The sequence below is a fragment of the Pseudonaja textilis genome, chromosome 10 (genome assembly GCF_049901715.1).
Source record: "Pseudonaja textilis isolate UNSWEBS1 chromosome 10, rPseTex1.2, whole genome shotgun sequence".
NCBI classification, from domain to species: domain Eukaryota; kingdom Metazoa; phylum Chordata; class Lepidosauria; order Squamata; family Elapidae; genus Pseudonaja; species Pseudonaja textilis.
The window spans coordinates 23329262-23346761 of NC_141999.1; the positions used below are offsets into that span (position 1 = coordinate 23329262).

A 17500-nucleotide genomic window follows, 5' to 3' on the forward strand; every position below is an offset into this window, starting at 1 on the left:
GTTTGAATGATGGTTTCTCAGCTAGAAATAACCCAGGTTCTTCAGGACGGGTACTGTGTGAGCCGAGAGAATATATAAAATCCTATATTCTCACAAGAAAGGAACGGTGTGGGGGAGCTATTTTCTCTCTTCTCTCTTTCCCCAAACTGTACCTATCACTCCTACTTAGCTGAGGTTCCTTTGCTCTATAGCTGCCTTGATTTTCCTTTGCTGCAGAAACGAAAGGCACTCTGGACATGCTCAAGGACAACGCCTCGTCTTTGGACATGTAACTTATCTAACTCCTACTTTATATCAGGGCAAAGAGTCCGCCTCTCTACAGCTGCACTGATTCCCCCGCTCCCTTTTCTGTTTTTGCAAAAAGGAAAGGCACTCTGGACATGCTCAAGAATACCTCGTCTTTGGGCAGAAGTACCGTAAGAAGTCATCAACCACTGAGGCTCAGTCAGAGTCCCCTTTGCAGAAAATGCTGGAATGTATTTAAAAGGGGGAATTTGGCAAAACGTTCCTAGACTCAGCCAAAGGAATTTTAAGTACCACGTCGCTGGCGGCGTACAAAAAGATGAAATTAATCAACAAGAGAGGCTGTTTTGAGGTGCACCTTCTCTCCTTGGCCTGCAGACTCGACATGCAGCAGTTCATTCAGTGATCGTTCGAAGTTACAATGGTGGTGAAAAAAAATTACAACTGTTTTTCACACTTACAATTGTTGCAGCATCTATCTACCTACCTACCTACCTATCTTCTGTCTTCTACCTCTCTATCATATCTATATATATATTTCTATCTCTCCATCTCTCTAAATACATGGCAAGGGATAACATAGGGTAGACTGGACATTAACATTTGAACCTCCGTAAGTCCGTGTATTTGCTATACACTAAATAAATACATTTCTGTCTCTGTCTCTGTCTCTCTCTGTGTGTGTCTCTGTCTGTCTGTCTATCTATCTATCTATCTATCCATCTATCTTTCAACTATATTTCTATGTATCTATCGTCTATATATCTTCTACCTTTCTATCACATCTATCTATCTATCTATCTATCTATCTATCTATCTATCTATCTATCTATCTATCTATCTATCTATCTAGCTATCTAGCTATTGATCTATCTATCTAGCTAGCTAGCTATCGATCTATCTAGCTATCGATCTATCTAGCTATCGATCGATCAATCTACTATGTATCATTTATCTAGCTAGCTAGCCACCTACCTATCATCTGTCTGTCTATCTATCTATCTATCTATCATCTATCTATCATCAAATCAAAATTCCTTATTTTCTGAAGTACATTACAGCTCACCACTTCTTTGTACCACAGATTTTTATCCAAGATTTTTTTAGAAAATTTTCTTTCAGATTTTATTCCAAGGCCTTAATTTAACGCAGGTGTATAAGAGTTCATCTCTGGGTGATCTTGTCATGAGTTTAAAACTGCTTCCAAGGAGACCAAACCAAGAGCCATTTTTAGAAAACGCTAAGTGGGCCACAAATCCTTTACAGCTCACCAGTGGGCAGGCTAAGAAATATTCTTCTGGGCGATTAAAGTTGAAGATGTATTTATACGTATGTTTGATTATTTTTTTTCTCCTGCCAAGACCCACTCAATCATCCCTCCCTCTCTGGGATGCCCTCCTTTCTCCAGGAACCAACCTGTTTGGCGAAGACAGCGATGTCCTCATTGAAGGAATCCGATGAACAGACGTCTCCTGCTGGGTAAGAACCGGACGTGTCTCTGGGAGAACAAGTGGCCAGTTCACATTTCTCAAAGACCAGAGCAAGCAGAGGGAACAAGGGGTGCCTAAAAAGAAGAAGGAGAAGGAGAAGAAGAAGAAGAAGTGTGGGTTGAACCAGTTGCGTGGAGGTTCCAGCGAAGGCCAGCTGGAAGAATTCAAACCTTGGTTCATCCTAATATTTGGCGGGAAGAAACTCAGATCTTTAGCCACAGGAGACCATACTGGTAGCTCAGGGTTGAACTGTGGGATCCTGGGTGCCTTCTGAGTTTGGCGGTTTTCCTGCAGACGTTTCATGACCCTACTTGGGAATATCATCAGTGCTAGTCGTGAATGGAGTTGGAAGAGGGAGGAGGAGGAGGAGGAGGAGGAGGAGGAGGAGGAGGAGGAGGAGGAGGAGGAGGAGGAGGAGGAGGAGGAGGAGGAGGAGGAGGAGGAGGAGGAGGAGGAGGAGGAGGAAAAAACTGTGGGGCTTTGGTGCTCTCTGAGCGGTGCTTGTTTTATTGCAGACGTTTTATGACCCAACCAGGTAACATCATCAGTGCTAGAAGGGAATGAGGTTCATAAACAGAAAGGAAATGCTACTTCCTTCTAGCACTGATGATGTTCCCTAGTTGAGTCAAAAAACATCTGCAAAAAATATCATCAAGCTCAGAGAGCGCCAAGGACCCCTCCGCAAACAAATGTTGAATTTTTCAAGATTTATTCAAGAGTAGGGAACATATTTTTCAATCCAGGGAACAGAAGGACACCCAAGACTTGACCTTCGCCTTCTCCACCAGTCTCCTATGGCTGCCCTTGCCAGAAAAAAACCAGTAATTCAGTAAGACTTCAAAAGCTCCCTTTGCCCGCTTCTCTGAAAAATGTCTCTTTTTTTTTTTTTCAATTTTAAAAGGGCGTTCTCCGGGAACTAATGGGACTCTATAGGCAGACTTAACTAAATTTAGTAGAAGGCTAGCTGGATACCCGTGTGCTTCGCTAGGGAACTACGTGGTCGGGCTTAGTTTTGGGGGAAGGAAAATAAGGGGGGGGGATTCTGCCTCTGCCTGCCAGCATCCATCGGTATTCATCTGGCTAGCGTCCTGTCGGTGTGTGAGAGTTGAGGACTATTTGGAAACTGAAACACTATTTGCTGTGTGAGCAAGGAGGAGACAGCAAGGAGCCTGGGCGTGGCTTAGCTCAACTGTTCTGTACTAAAGCTGCTTGGTGCTCTGAAATTGAAACCCCTCTGCTTGTGTTTTGCATTTGGCACAGAATTCTTTTTTTCAGGTGGGGAGGGGGAGTAGAATTCCTTAGCATCAGAGCGTGTTAATAATAGTAATATAGGAAATATTAATACTCTGACGGGTCGTTCTGAAAAATCCTTCCTTAGTGAGCCCCTAAAAGCCAAGAGGAAGATCCGTGCCAAATTTCAAGTTTGTAGGCTTTACGGTTCTGGAGATTTTGTGATGATGCGTGAGGGGTATATTTCACTTTTATCTATATAGATATATAGATTTGCAGAAAGTCAGAGAAACAAAAGACATTAAAAAATAAATCACAAAAATGTTTCTTCCAGCTCTGTCTCTTCACCGTTTCTCCCTTCCTTGGTCATCCCACCAACAGCGGAAAACTCCAAGAAGAAGCAAGCCCCCTGCCCATCACAATGCAACCAATGAGGTACCAATGCGCATCATGTTGTCATCATTGTGCAGCCTCATTGCACAACTCCCCCCCTGCACATCAGAGCAGGGCTTCCCACCCTGAAGGGAAAAAAAATAAATAAGGAGGAAAACATAAAATCATGGGATACAGAAAACAGAATAACTTGAGTTGGAAGGGACCTTGGAGGTCTTCTAGTCCACCCCCCTCCCTGCTGAAGTAGGAGACCTTATAGCATGCCTGTTGTGGTTAGCCGGCAGCAGGTGCAGACAGCTGAGGAGACCGAGGACTCAGATGAGGGCCCAGGACCGTTAGGGAGTGGACTGCTGCCTTCAGAGATTGTAGGGGCTGGCAGGACTTCCGGTTTGAAGGGCTTCGGCGACAGACAGAAATCCGCGATCGTGCATGGTTTCTGTCTGGGTTCGCCGCTGGAGCGCCCTGAGCCGGCTGGTTTCAGGCTAAGCCACCCTGTAGAGGTGGTGAAGATGGGGGAGACCGCCAGCAGGGTCGAGGAGAGCCACATCCCTCCTGCTCAGCTGGCGATCACTCCCTTTCCCGAAGGCGGTTGCAGTGGTGGTCAGAAATGGCCACCACAAAGGAGAACTCGACCGGAAAAGAATGTGCAGGAGGAAAATAAGAAGTGAAAGTTTTGGCTGACCGGGTTAAATTGTAAAAGCAACAACCAAGGTACCCTGAAATTTAAACTTCCAAAAAATAACATCACTCCCAAAGAAGTGTCGGAAGCAGCGAAGGAAAGTGAAAAGGGAAAGGTTTTTTTTCTTCTTCTTCTCTCTCTTTCCCTATACTGACAGCTAAGAGACTTAAATAAGAAATCAGAAAAATTCGCTTTGACATCAGTAGGCAATTAAACTGAAAATAAAACAACATGCCAAAGGGATAATAAAGATTTCTGGACATTAAAAACTTTCTTTTTCATAAGCAGGAAGGGAGAGAAAAAGAATAAGGGCAGGATCTGGAAGAGGGGGGAGACTGCCTGGACTTTAAAAGAATCTACAGTAAAACTTCAGCAAGACTTCTAAAATATACATTTTAACTGAAACTTTGCAACTAAATAGTAACCCCAGGAAGACAAAGTGGAAAAAAAAGAGCAAAAAAGAAACAGTTTGCATGTATTTGGATTATTTGGTGATCTTTGGATTTTTGGTTATTATATTTGAATGAATAAAATCAATCGGGTGGTTGTTTAAAAATTTATACAATGGCACCACTTCTGGATGAATTGAAAATGGAACTTAAAAAGTACAAAGAAGATGCACAAGAAAGGAAGGGTTCTTTTGGCTTCGTTTTTCAATTCTTAGAAATGGAGATTTGGAAGTATGAGAAACAACAAGAAAAGACTGCAAAACAAGAAGACTGGGACAAAGAAGAAGCCATCTTTAGTGAACAAGCAATTTTATGTGGGGAAGAAAAAAGAAAGGGGGGAAGAGAATGGAGAATTTAAGACTTAAAAAAACAACCAAAGAAAAGAAAAATAATTCAAAAAATAAGTATAATACTGGAAAGCAACAGAAAAGGGGAATACAGAAGAGAGAAATAGAGGTAGAGAGACAAGGGGGTAAAAAGGGGAGAGAGAAGAAGAGAGGGAAGAAGGAAAGGAAAAGAAGTTACAAAGGACCAGAGCAAGATATAGAGAAACAGGACCTATTTAGAGATAATGGGTGAAAATCTAACTGAAAAAGGGATTCTGTAAAGGTACATAAGATTGTATTGTTATATTAGTAATAGAAATAACTTTAGAAAATTGGAAACAACATAGGATTAAAATGAGGGATAAAATAGTGTAATTTAGTGAAATGTTTGTGAATAAAATAAGTGAAATAAAATAAATGAGAAAATTGAATTAGGAAGGGAATATTAATATTAACGATAGAATTGACTTGGAATGGAATGTTGTTTTAATTATACACATTTATAATTTTTTTCTTTTTTTAAGAATACAGTGTGTATTTTAAGAATGTACCAAGCAGAATCTGAATGGAAGTTAGGGAAAAGATATAAAGGCGTCATACTCCAATCAGTAACTACAGGAGAAATTTTGTTTAATGAGAAAAGATAATAGATAATTGAAACTGGACAGACAAAAAATATAAATACAATGATTTGAACAGAGATGAGATAATTAAAATAAAATTGAGAAAATTAAAAGAGAGGAGAAGCTATGCAGAAATGTAAAATAGTAATAAGATATGGAATAGAATATAAAAATGAACATGAACCTGAATTTGTGTCTGTACGAAGAAATGTAACCCGGGATTATGCTGCTTTCAAAAAAAAAGATCTTTTATTTGTATTTTTTTTCTCTTTGTGAAAACTCAAATAAAATTTACAAAAAAAAAAAGAGAGATTGTAGGGGCTGGCAGCAGCGATGAGGAGGTTCCCGAGGAGCCTGTGCAAGCGCATGTGCACGCAGGATTGCTCGGAGGAAAGAGCAGCTACAACAGCATGGGCGACTCGGGAGTAAGGCTGCAAGGTAATGGCCGCTCCTTCAAGAAGATAAAAGCCAGCTGTGAATCGGACATTCTTTGCAGGAAGCAAAGACGTTTTGAAACTCAGCCTCGTGGACCTTGCAGTATCTTAAGTTGGTATTTGAAGACTCTTGTGTTGTGAAATATTTCTTATCTGTGATTTTGGGCGGCCTCGCACAGTTTTGCCAAGGCTCGTGCTTATCAAAGTTAATTAGTTTGCAGCAGCCTTTTAACTGGGGATTCATAAGAATCATTCAAAGGTTTCTGTTCCCTTTGGTTCGTGTTTGTTTTATTGGAAAAGGGTTTAGGTCAGAACGATGTCAGACAAACGACTGTCCAATCTCTTCTTCGAAAGCTCCAGTGATGGAACACCCACAACCTCTGGAGATTAATCATAGAATCTTAAGGCTCAAGGGACCTTGGAGGTCTTCTAGTCCAGCCCGTGCCCCAAACAGCAAATGTTATTGGATAATGTTGGTACCAATCTTTTCTGGAAAACCTCCAGCAATGGAAGCGTTCGTAACTCCAGGAGGCAAGCTCTTCCATTGCTTAATCGTTCTCCCTGTCAGGAAATTCCTCCTTCTCTCCAAAAAAACAACTTATCTGAGCCTTTCTCAGGCTTAGCAACCTTTTTTTCTAAAAACTGCCCTCCTTCCATTTCTCTCTACGTCGGAACTGTAGCATTTTTTTCGAGAGGAAAGTAATTTGTAATTTTGCAAGGAAAGAAGGAATGCTGAATTATTTCATTTTTTTTTTCCAGGAAAAGATTCCAAGTCTGCCTGTGCCATAAGAAACGTTTGTGTCTAGCTGTCTTGGGTTAAAGTTATTTTAAAGGCTGTGCTTGCTGGTGGGGTGCACTTTGGATGTATCCTCACCCTGATTTATGTCGTAGGGGGTGTCCAACCCATAAAGTCCACCTCTCCATTCCTTCCACCACCCCCCTCTCTTTTTTCCAGCTGAATTTGGATGGACGGCTAAGAGAGAGACAGCGTGTTCCCAACAATATATTATACAAGTTCACACACCACATGTTACACAAATATTTGCAGCAGAGGCCCAGCACGGACTAACGATGAAGTGAGTGGCTCTATAGAATATTTTGATTTTGTAGGAGAAACAAAACAAGGATGTGTGCATTTGTATGTGTGTGTGATATTTTTTTGGTTAAATCTTGCAATGATCCACGTTCCCTTCCTGTCCGATTTATGGAGAGGCAAATGGCAAATTAAAACCACCGCTTGCTACTACAGTCTCTAAAGATACAAGTTAAAAACGGGGGGAAAAAATCCATCAATCTTCTTGAAGGTCTGAAGAGAGACTTGAAAATGGTTTTCGAAAGTGTTTGAAGCTGACAAGAAAAAGAAGAAGAAAAATGTCCTTTCGAGCGATCAACTTTGTCTCTGCTGTTTTCTAGAGTGCCTTTAGGTTTGGCGATCGTTGGTGCAGCTTTGATTTCAGCACCCAATTTTCTCCCGTCGCAGGAATTGGGTAGATCTAGTCTAGTCAGAAAAAGGACTTCGGGGTGACATGATAGCAGTCTTCCAATATTTGAGGGGCTGCCCCAAAGAATAGGGGGGTCAAATTATTCTCCAAAGGCACCAGGACAAGAAGCAACAGGTGGAAACCAATCAAGGAGAGAAGCAACCAAGAACTAAGGAGGAATTTCCTGACATTGAGGACAATTAACCAGAGGAACTACTTGCCACCAGAAGTTGTGGGCTCACCAACAAGGCAACTGGACTTTGTTTTTCCGATGGCCATTTGAAAAAGCACTTTTGGGATAACCATGACCTGGATGACTGAGAATCTCTATAGACATTTAACCCTGGAGGTTCTTAAGAAGAGATTGGACAACCATTGGGCTGCAATGGCATAGGGTTTCCTGCTTAATCAGGGGGTTGGACTAGAAGACCTCCAAGGTCCCTCCCAACTCTCCTATTCTGTTATTCTGCTCTCCGTTTCTAACCCTAAAGAAAGGAAATGATCACGGGATCAGGATTTGGAGGCCTGGCCACTGGTTCTTACTTATGACACTCACCGTGTCCTGGGGGGTGGGGGGTGTCATGTGGTCCCCTTGCGACCTCCCGGCCGGCAAAGTCAATGGGGAAGCTGGAGTGTCTTCACAGCCATCTGTCCTCGCTGGACAACGACAGTGATTTGCTTAACGGCCGTGGCAAAAGAAAAGGCGTGGAACTCATCAAGGAGAGAAGCAACCTGGAACTAAGGAGGAATTTCCTAACCGTGAGAACAATTAACCAGTGGAACTGCTTGCCACCAGAAGTTGTGGAGGCTCCAACAGTGGAAGTTTTAAAGAAGAGATTGGACAAGCCTTTTTCTGAAGCGGTGGAGGGTTTCCTGCCTAGGCAGGGGGTGGGACTAGAAGACCTCCAAGGTCCCTTCCAACTCTATTTATTCTATTCTCTTGTAGTTTCTTTTCTACTTTCTATCCTATCCTATCCTATCCTATCCTATCCTAGCCTATCCTTTTCACTATTCTATTCTATTCTATTCTATTCTATTCTATTTTCTGTTCTATTTTCTATTCTATTCTATTTTCCATCCTACCCTAACATATCCTCTATTCTATTCTATTCTATTCTCTATTCTATTCTATTTTCTATTCTATTTTCTATCCTAGCCTAGCCTAGCCTAGCTTATTTTCTATTCTATTCTATTCTATTCTCTATTCTATTCCATTCCATTCTACTTTCTATTCTATTCTATTTTCTACCCTATCTTCTATTCTATTCTATTCTATTCTATTCTATTCTATTCTATTCTATTCTCTATTCTATTCTATTCTATTTTCTATCCTAGCCTACCCTATCCTCTATTCTATTCTATTCTCTTCTCTTCTATTCTCTTCTATTCTCTATTCTATTCCATTCTATTCTAATTCCAGTATTGGCAAAGGATCTACCAAAGGCTGCATTGGGCAGCAGCCGTGGAAGAAAGGCCACGACAGCAGTGATTAATAGCACCAGAGAAATGGAGCCTCCAGGTTCGGTAGGAGAATATCTGGGAAGTTTCCCCAGGTTCTCATTGCGGGCTTGCCACATTGCCTGGCCAGAATGAAAAAACACCTGATTGGGTGGGTTCAGGCACCCCGTTTAAGTGATTTCCTCCACCCCCCAAGCCTTTTATGCTTCATTCTCTGTGCCTCAAAATGCAAAAACTCTTCTGAGTTTCCTTTTTGGGGGCTTCCGCTTTAAATAGCATCAAGCGGAGGAGAAACGGAATTCTTTTACTCGTGTATTTCAATAAAGAGGAAACTTCTGTCTGACTCCTTGAGGGTATGACCTTGGAGAAGCCTAGATATCAGATCTATTCTTTGGTCTGTGCACAAACACACACACACACACACACGCACGCGCGCGCGCAAAGGCTTCACTCCTGCTATAGTGATTTAACATTTCCAAATTCACTCCCCTGGATAATTTCCACCTCAAACAACACAGGAAGAATCAAACCGTTGTTTGCGGAGCCATCTAAATGCAAAACTCGGAAAATGATAAATCACATTAATTAAACGAAGGACGGGGCGGGGTGGGAAGGAAACCCCTCGGCTGAGCAGGGAGCCGGCAGTTTATCATCCCCCGCTCCCCCTCCCCCCCCCACACACAGCCCTCTTACTTCGTTCTTAACGACTGGGATGGATGGATTAAGAGCACAGCATCCACCAATTTCCTTTCTCCCGTGAAACAGCCCAGGGAGGTTCAGAAGGAGGAGGGTGAGAAACGGCCCTCCTCTCCAGAACCTGTGGCCTGAGGTATACTGCCCCTGAAATGGGAAGCTCCATCGAGCCCTCGTTGTGCCGCCCTCTCAAACTGTTGCCCCAAAGTTGCTTATCCTCCTGTCTGGGCTGCTAAACCCCTGACCGAAGGGCTGCTGCGTTTCTCTATTGTCTGCCTGCCTGCCTGCCTGCCTGTCTCTATCATCTATCCGTATCATCTGTCTATCTGTCAATATCTATCTATATAATTTAGAATGGAATGGAATGGAATGGAATGGAATATAAGAGTAGAATAAGAATAAAACAAGAATGAAATGGAATGGAATAGAATAGAGAATAGGATAGAATAGGAATAAAGCAATGGTTTAATTAAATGGAATAGAATAGAATAGAATAAGAATAAAACAAGAATGAAATGGAATGGAATGGACTGGACTGGACTGGAATAGAATAGAATAGAATAGAATAGAATAGAATAGAATAGAATAGAATAGAATAGAATAGAATAGAATAGAATAAGAAAGGGAATAGGATAGAATAGAATAGAATAGAATAGAATGGAATGGAATAGGAAATAGAAGAATAGAATAGAAATAGAAGTAGAATAGAATAGGAAATAGAATAGAAGAATAGAATAGAAATAGAAGTAGAATAAGAAAGGGAATAGAATAGAATAGAATAGAATAGAATAGAATAGAATAGAATAAGAAAGGGAATAGGATAGAATAGAATATAAATAGAATAGAATATAAATAGAATAGAATAGGAAATAGAAGAATATAATAGAAAGAAGTAGAATAAGAAAGGGAATAGAATAGAATAGAATAGAATAGAATAGAATAGAATAGAATAGAATAGAATAGAATAAGAAAGGGAATAGGATAGAATAGAATATAAATAGAATAGAATATAAATAGAATAGAATAGGAAATAGAAGAATATAATAGAAAGAAGTAGAATAAGAAAGGGAATAGAATAGAATAGAATAGAATAGAATAGAATAGAATAGAATAGAATAGAATAGAATAGAATGGAATGGAATGGAATGGAATGGAATGGAATGGAAAGGGACGTTCCAGGTCTTCTAGTCCAACCCTCTGCTTAGTCAGGAAACCCTACATCACTTCAGACTATCTACCTACCTACCTACCTATCTATCTATCTTTGCAAAGAAGATTGCAAGAATTTGGTTCTAGAGGCAGCTATGCTGGCTGGGGAATTCTGGGAGTTGAAGTCCACCCAACTTCCGGCTGCCAAAGTTGAGAAACACCGCCCTGAGTTACCCATTAATGGGATGGGCTGCCATTCTCCCACGAAGAATGAAAGTGACCCAGCTGTCCCCACGTCCCCCGAGAACCGCATCCGCAGCGAATGAAGGGTGTCAAGGGAAGGAAAATATCCACAGGGCTTCACTAGAAACGGTGCTCATATTTGATTTCTCTCCCACCCACGCACCCCCGGTGGATTCACACGATCCACCCGCCCAAGGCAAGCAGGCCGTCTTGAGAAGGGGGACCGGCCAAACCACAGATACTCAGGAGAAAAGAAGAGAGAAGAGAGGGGGGGGGGAAATCTACCTCTGAGCAAGGGATAAACCCCTGCGCCCAGCGAGGGAAGGATTTAGGGAAAAGTGGATTCTTGGATCTTCCTCCGACCCAAGGAGGCAGATCCCCCACGGGGATCCCAGATCCCCCACTTAGCCAACGAGGCGAGCGAGATTCCTCAGATTTCCCCACCAGCTCCAATTCGAAGGATGGTCAAGCGCCCTAAGTTAGAAGAATCTCCCCGAAGTTAAGGCTAGAAAAGATCCCAGGGGAAGGGAGATCCAGTAGACGGGGATCCCCCCACCCCGAACCGAAAGAAAGAAGAGGGTCGTTGGGCGAGGTCGGGGAGAGCAATCCGGCCCAGGATCTGGCGTTTGGGAAGAAGAGCCGAAACCAGGGGACGGATCTGCTGCTTTTCCGACGGCAGATCGAAGGAAGAAGGGTTGGGATCGAGTCGGTCGCTTAAAGGCAAAACACGAGCCCACCCCTCGTTCCCGGGCAAAATAAGGCGACGGCGAGAGAGAAGGGAGACCAACCCGCCTTCGATCCCCTGGGAGAGAAATCCAGCGGTCCAGCCGGAATCGAACCCATCCTTGGACTTCACCTGGGGCAAAGCCAAGCAAGCGGGGACGCGGGTCTTTCTTGACTCCGTTAGACCAGACACGATTTTTTGTGGGGAGGAGCGGGGGGTTCTTCATAAAGACCCCCCTCCCCAGCAGCTCCCCAGTCCTGGGCGCCTTCCCCTCTCTGGACAACCGTGTTTAAAAGCGCCGCACGGAGTTCCGACGTGCGGCGGGAATTTAGCAGGTCAGTCGCCAGCTGGTTCGTTTCGGGAAGAGGAGGAGAAGGAGGAACGAAGATCTGGTTCGGACCCCAAAAGGGGTCTTCTTCCTTCCTTCCTTCCTTCCTTCCTTCCTTCCTTCCTTCCTTCCTTCCTTCCTTCCTTCCTTTCTTTCCTTCTTCCTTCCTTTCCTTTCCTTCCTTTCCTTTTTCTTTCCTTTTCTTCTTCATTCCTTTTTTTCTTTCCTTTTCCTTTTCTTTCTTTCTTTCTTTCTTTCTTTCTTTCTTTCTTTCTTTCTTTCTTTCTTTCTTTCTTTCTTTCTTTCTTTCTTTCTTTCTTTCTTTCTTTCCTTCCTTCCTTCCTTCCTTCCTTCCTTCCTTTCCTTCTTCTTCCTTCCTTTTTCTTTCCTTTCTTCTTCCTTCCTACCTTCTTTCTTTCTTTCCTTCTTTCCTTCCTTTCTTCTTCCTTCCTTCCTTCTCTCCCTTTCCCTCCTTTTTTAAAAATATACACTTTCTTGCCCTTCTCGCAGCCAAGAGCGCAGGAGAAAGGCGACCCCCGCGACCCCCCCGCCGACAAAACTCACCCGTAAATTTCGTCTTTTTCTCTCTTCAAAGCGTCGTTGGAACCCAGGCCAGGAGGCATCCCCGGCCGGTGGTTAACCCCCGCCGATCCATAAGGGCCTCCTTGGTTCAAAGCGTGGTGTTGCAGACCCCTGCCCGAATGGGGGTCTCCGAAGGCCGGCAGAGAAACCCCTCCGTCCATTCCGGCGTAATGTACCAAGTCATCGTACTGGGGAAGACGCAGGTCGAGGTTGGGGGCAGCCGAGAAGAAAAGGGAGGAAGGAAGAAAGAAAAGAAAAAGGAGGAGGAGGAAAAAAAAAAGAAAAGAAAGTTTCAAACTCCTGATTTAAGCCGAGCAGCTTCCCCCCCTTTTTTTTTCCTCGCCCTCCTCCCGCCCCACAACTAGGAAATGCTGGCCCAGATCCAAGCTGACCTAACTAGGACATTTTCACCCCCAAAACAGGCATCTCCCAGCGGTTGTTCCCAAGATGAGGTGCAATCTCTGGGAACGGGGGCAGAAGGGGACAGGCGAAGGGTGCCAAACCAGTCCTTATTCCTCAAAGGTGCTTTCCACCACCCCCCAACCCACCACCCCAAAGACAACTGGGCTGTGGTCGTGTTTTTCCCCTTTGAGGAAGAAGAAGACGTTTCGCTTCTCATCCCAGAAGCTTCATCCAGAGTAGCGAAATGTTTGTCAGGGAATATATATGTCTATATATTTATGGAAAAAGCACCTTTGAGGCAACCAACCGCAACCTGGATGGCTGAGAATCTGCGTGGGCATTCAAGTCCTTATTCCCTGAAAACACGCGCGCGCGTCAAAAACTCGCTCCCTTTTCCACTGAACCCCCCCCCCCCCCGCCGCCTGGTCTCCTTCGCCTGCCCCTCCTCTCCCGAATACCCTTTAAAACAACGCAGCGGGTCCTTCTCATGCCCAATTTCCAGGCTTGGTGCGGGCTGTGGGTTCAAGTAGCTTGCCTATTCTTGAAAGAACAAATCCCCAACTTCCTAAGCCCCCCAACACACACGCGCGCACGGTGCCTGATCAGGATTCTCCCCTTTTTGTGCCTTTCGCCCCTTAAGTCGATTTCACGACGGTGGTGGAGAGGCGGGGTGGGTGGGTAGGGGGCTGGTTGAGTTCAAGCGCCCCTTCGGGCCCTTCTCGAGCCCCCCACCCCTTCATCCCACCCCACCCAATTCAGCCGGGCCTCGCGCCTTCGAGTTGGGGAATGGAAGCAAGAACGTGCGCAAACTTCAGAAACACACACGAACACAAATAGATTGAGAGAGAGAGAGAGGTGGTTTTTCAACGTCCAAACTCAAGAGGCTTCACACAATCGGTTTGCACGCAAATCCGCCCGGGGCGGGGTGTGGCGGGGAGTCCACACTGTTGCAGTTTGCAGTTTTCCAACTCGGCTGCACAAATCTCCCACCTCACCCTACTCAAAAATATAGCACAAAAATACTCGCTTGGACTAAATTGCACATAACCGCGCGCGAAAATGCCCCTATTCCCTTGAATCGCGTCCCTCAGGCTGGTTCCTAGAATAGAAGTCAGTAGCAGCTGGATGGGAAACTAACTTTCTTTCTTTTTCTTTCTTTCTTTCTTTCTTTCTTTCTTTCTTTCTTTCTTTCTTTCTTTCTTTCTTTCTTTCTTTCCTTCCTTCCTTCCTTCCTTCCTTCCTTCCTTCCTACTTTTTTCCTTCCTTCCTTCCTTCCTTCCTTCCTTCCTTCTTTCCTTTCCTTCCTTTCCTCCTTCCTACCTTCTTTCCTTCCTTCCTTTCCTTCTTTCTTTCTTTTCTTCCTTCCTTTCTTTCTTTCTTTCTTTCTTTCTTTCTTTCCTTTCCTTCCTTTCCTTTCTACCTTCTTTCCTTCCTTCCTTCCTTCTTTCCTTTCCTTCCTTTCCTTCCTACCTTCTTTCCTTCCTTCCTTTCCTTCCTTCTTTCTTTTCTTCCTTCCTTCCTTTCTTTCTTTCCTTTCTTCCCTTCCTTCCTTCTTTCTTTTCTTTCTTTTTTCCTTTCTTCTTTCTTCCTTTCTTTTTTCTTTCTTTCCTTCCTTTCTTCTTCCTTCCTTCCTTCCTTCTCTCCCTTTCCCTCCTTTTTTAAAAAAATATACACTTCTTTTTCCTTTAAGGGAAGGAAGGGAACTTTTGAGACAGAAATCAGATTGGCGCAGATGTTCCTCCACTCCTGTTTCAATCTTATTCTTTGTATATTTATGTATTTATTTATTTATGGGATTTTGTCACAGAAAATGTACAGATCTACAATTCCGCCTCTGTAACTGGACATTGAAAGAGAAGAAGAACCAAACCTGGTTTTTTTTGTTCATGTTCAATCAACTTTTCCCAATTTTATTTCAGCCTGCCCTAGTCCACGTTTTATGCTTAGTTGCTTTCCCCAAATGAAATTAGCATGCACTCATTTTCCTTTCTTCCTTCCTTCCTTCCCTCCCTCTTTCTTTCTTTTTCTTTTTTTCTTTCTCTTTCTCTTCCTCCCTTCCTCCCTCCCTCTTTCTCTCTTTCTTTCTTTCTTTTCTTTCTTTCTCTTTCTTTCTTTCTTTTCTTTTTCTTTCTTTCTTTCTTTCTTTCTTTCTTTCTTTCTTTCTTTCTTTCTTTCTTTCTTTCTTTCTTTCTTTCTTTCTTTCTATCTTGGAAGAGGGTCACCCTCTTTATAAATGAGATTAAATCCTGCACTGCACTTTAAACTTTACAACTATTTTTTTTTAAGAAAAGAGCAAAACAGAGCAAAACTTTCCCTCCCTTGATGAGGGAGGAGGGGGAGGAATTGCGGGTTTTTTCCACCCTGCCAAGCAGCTATTCTTATTTAAATCATCTCTTACAGCTCAGCTATGAGCCAAGAGGAGCCGATCCGTTTAACCTTTCCCTCCCTCTCTTTTCTTCCCTTTCACTCCGTCCTGCAAAGACTCCGCTGACTTTTCAGAAGACACTTTAAAAAAAATAAAATACTCGGAGGGGGGACGCATTTTTGAAGCTCGAATGCAGACATTCCACAGGCGAGCACATCTTATATGTTCACAAAAATATATTAAGGGGAAATCACAGTTCAGATCTTTCTTTGGAAAGTATTGATCCTACTGATTTTGGGATTAATAAGTTGTAACTGAGTTAGATGTTTCCCTTCCCTGCCTTCCCTTTTTAAAATAGAAATAATTGATTTCTAGATCCTTGGAAAGGTAGACCGAAAAAAATTGGATATAATCATAAATACTGTTAGATTGTTTTGGAGTGAGAGAAGGAAAGAGAGAGGGGGGAGGGAGGGAGAGAGAGAGAGAGAAAGAGAGAGAGAAGGAAGGAAGAAGGAAGGAAAGAGGTAGGAGAAAGAGAAGGAAGGAAAAAAGAAAGAAAGAAAGAAAGAAAGAAAGAAAGAAAGAAAGAAAGAAAGAAAGAAAGAAAGAAAGAAAGAAAGAAAGAAAGAAAGAAAGAAAGAAAGAAAGAAAGAGGGGAAAATAAAAAGGAAGCAAGAAAACAAGCAAGCAAGCAAGCAAGAGGTAGGAGAAAGAAAGGGGAAACAAGAAAAAGAAAGAAAGGTAGGGAAAATAAAAAGGAAGGAAGGAAGCAAGAAAAAGAAAAAGAAAGAAAGAGAAAGAAAGGAGAAAGAAAAGGAAGGAAGGAAGGAAGGAAGGAAGAAAGAAGGAAGGAAGAAAAAGAAAGAAAGAAGATAGGAAAAATAAAAAGGAAGCAAGCAAAAAAGAGGTAGGAGAAAGGAAAAGGAAGGAAGGAATAAAGGTAGGAGAAGAGAAAGAAAAGGAAATCAAGGAAGGAAGGAAGGAAGGAAGGAAGAAGAAAGAAAAAAAAAAAAGAGATAGGAAAAATAAAAAGGAAGCAAGCAAGCAAGAAATCAAGCAAGAAAGAAAGAGGTAGGAGAAAAAAAGGAAGGAAGGAAGGAAGGAAGGAAGGAAGGAAGGAAGGAAGGAAGGAAGGAAGGAAGGAAGGAAGGAAGGAAGGAAGGTAAGGTACATTTTGTTTGAATTCAACAGTCGATTAAATACCAAGGAAATAATAACCACCGTAATACTTAGCAGAAAATCCCGGGTTTTCCCCTTCCCCTCTGCAGTCTGGAACTATCCCTGCCCCCAAATATAACTGATACACATAAATATATAACTATAAATATAAAGCTGAGATTCCAGACATGGGGATATCACCATACAACACCCCCACCCCCGCCCCCGCCCCCAGTTTGAAAGAAACACGCAGTTGGCGGGAGAGATTTAGGCTCCCAGCGAAGAGACTTTTGCAATTCTTACAAGGGGCCAAACTGAAGGGCCATTAACCCCAGGCTTTCATCCCGGGTGACTCTTCGCGGCTGCTTCCCGGAGGGGGGGGAGGATTGCAAAAACGTTTCCAAAAAGGCTCCCCGAAGTGTCCGCCCCCCACCCTCTCCCGGCCACAGCTTTCAAATGAGCAGCCGGACTTCAAAGGGCCAGTGGGACACAGCAAAAGTCCAGCTTTCCTTTCTTTTCTTCTCTTCTTCTTCTTCTTCTTCTTTTCTTCTTCTTCTTCTTCTTCTTCTTCTTCTTCTTCTTCTTCTTCTTCTTCTTCTTCTTCTTCTTCTTCTTCTTCTTCTTCTTCTTCTTCTTCTTCTTCTTCTTCTTCTTCTTCTTCTTCTTCTTCTTCTTCTTCTTCTTCTCCTCCTCCTCCTCCTCCTTCCCCTTTCTGCATTTCTCATCTTTGGGAAGAGTTTGCTATGGAGACGAGCCCTACCCAACGCGCGGCAGTCCGCATTTGTTTTTTTGGGGGGAGGGTTTCTTTCTTTCTTTCTTTCTTTCTTTCTTTCTTTCTTTCTTTCTTTCTTTCTTTCTTTCTTTTCTTTTCTTCTCTCTCTCCCCCATCGCACCCCCCTCGACGCTTTTTGGAAAAAAAGCTCTGGACTCGCAAAGAGGAGAAGAGGTCGAGTTTCATCCAGAAGTTGACAACTGCTGGGTTCATTTGAAAGAGAGAAATGACTTTTTAAAAAATAATAACTTATGTCTCTCTTCCTCTATCTGTATCTC

The 17500-nt window shown here is 43.0% G+C and overlaps 1 protein-coding gene across 3 annotated transcripts in view; it reads right to left on the reverse strand.

Annotated features, from left to right (window-relative positions):
* MEIS3 (Meis homeobox 3) overlaps positions 1-17500 on the reverse strand; it is a 49658-nt gene that overhangs the window by 29904 nt on the left and 2254 nt on the right. For all 3 annotated transcript variants that reach the window (XM_087940186.1, XM_087940185.1, XM_087940187.1), the window contains exons 2-3: positions 12508-12713; positions 1660-1807 (exon numbers count right to left, since the gene is read on the reverse strand). In XM_087940186.1, coding sequence (XP_087796312.1) covers positions 1660-1807; positions 12508-12713 — 354 coding nt within the window. The remainder of the gene's footprint in view (positions 1-1659; positions 1808-12507; positions 12714-17500) is intronic.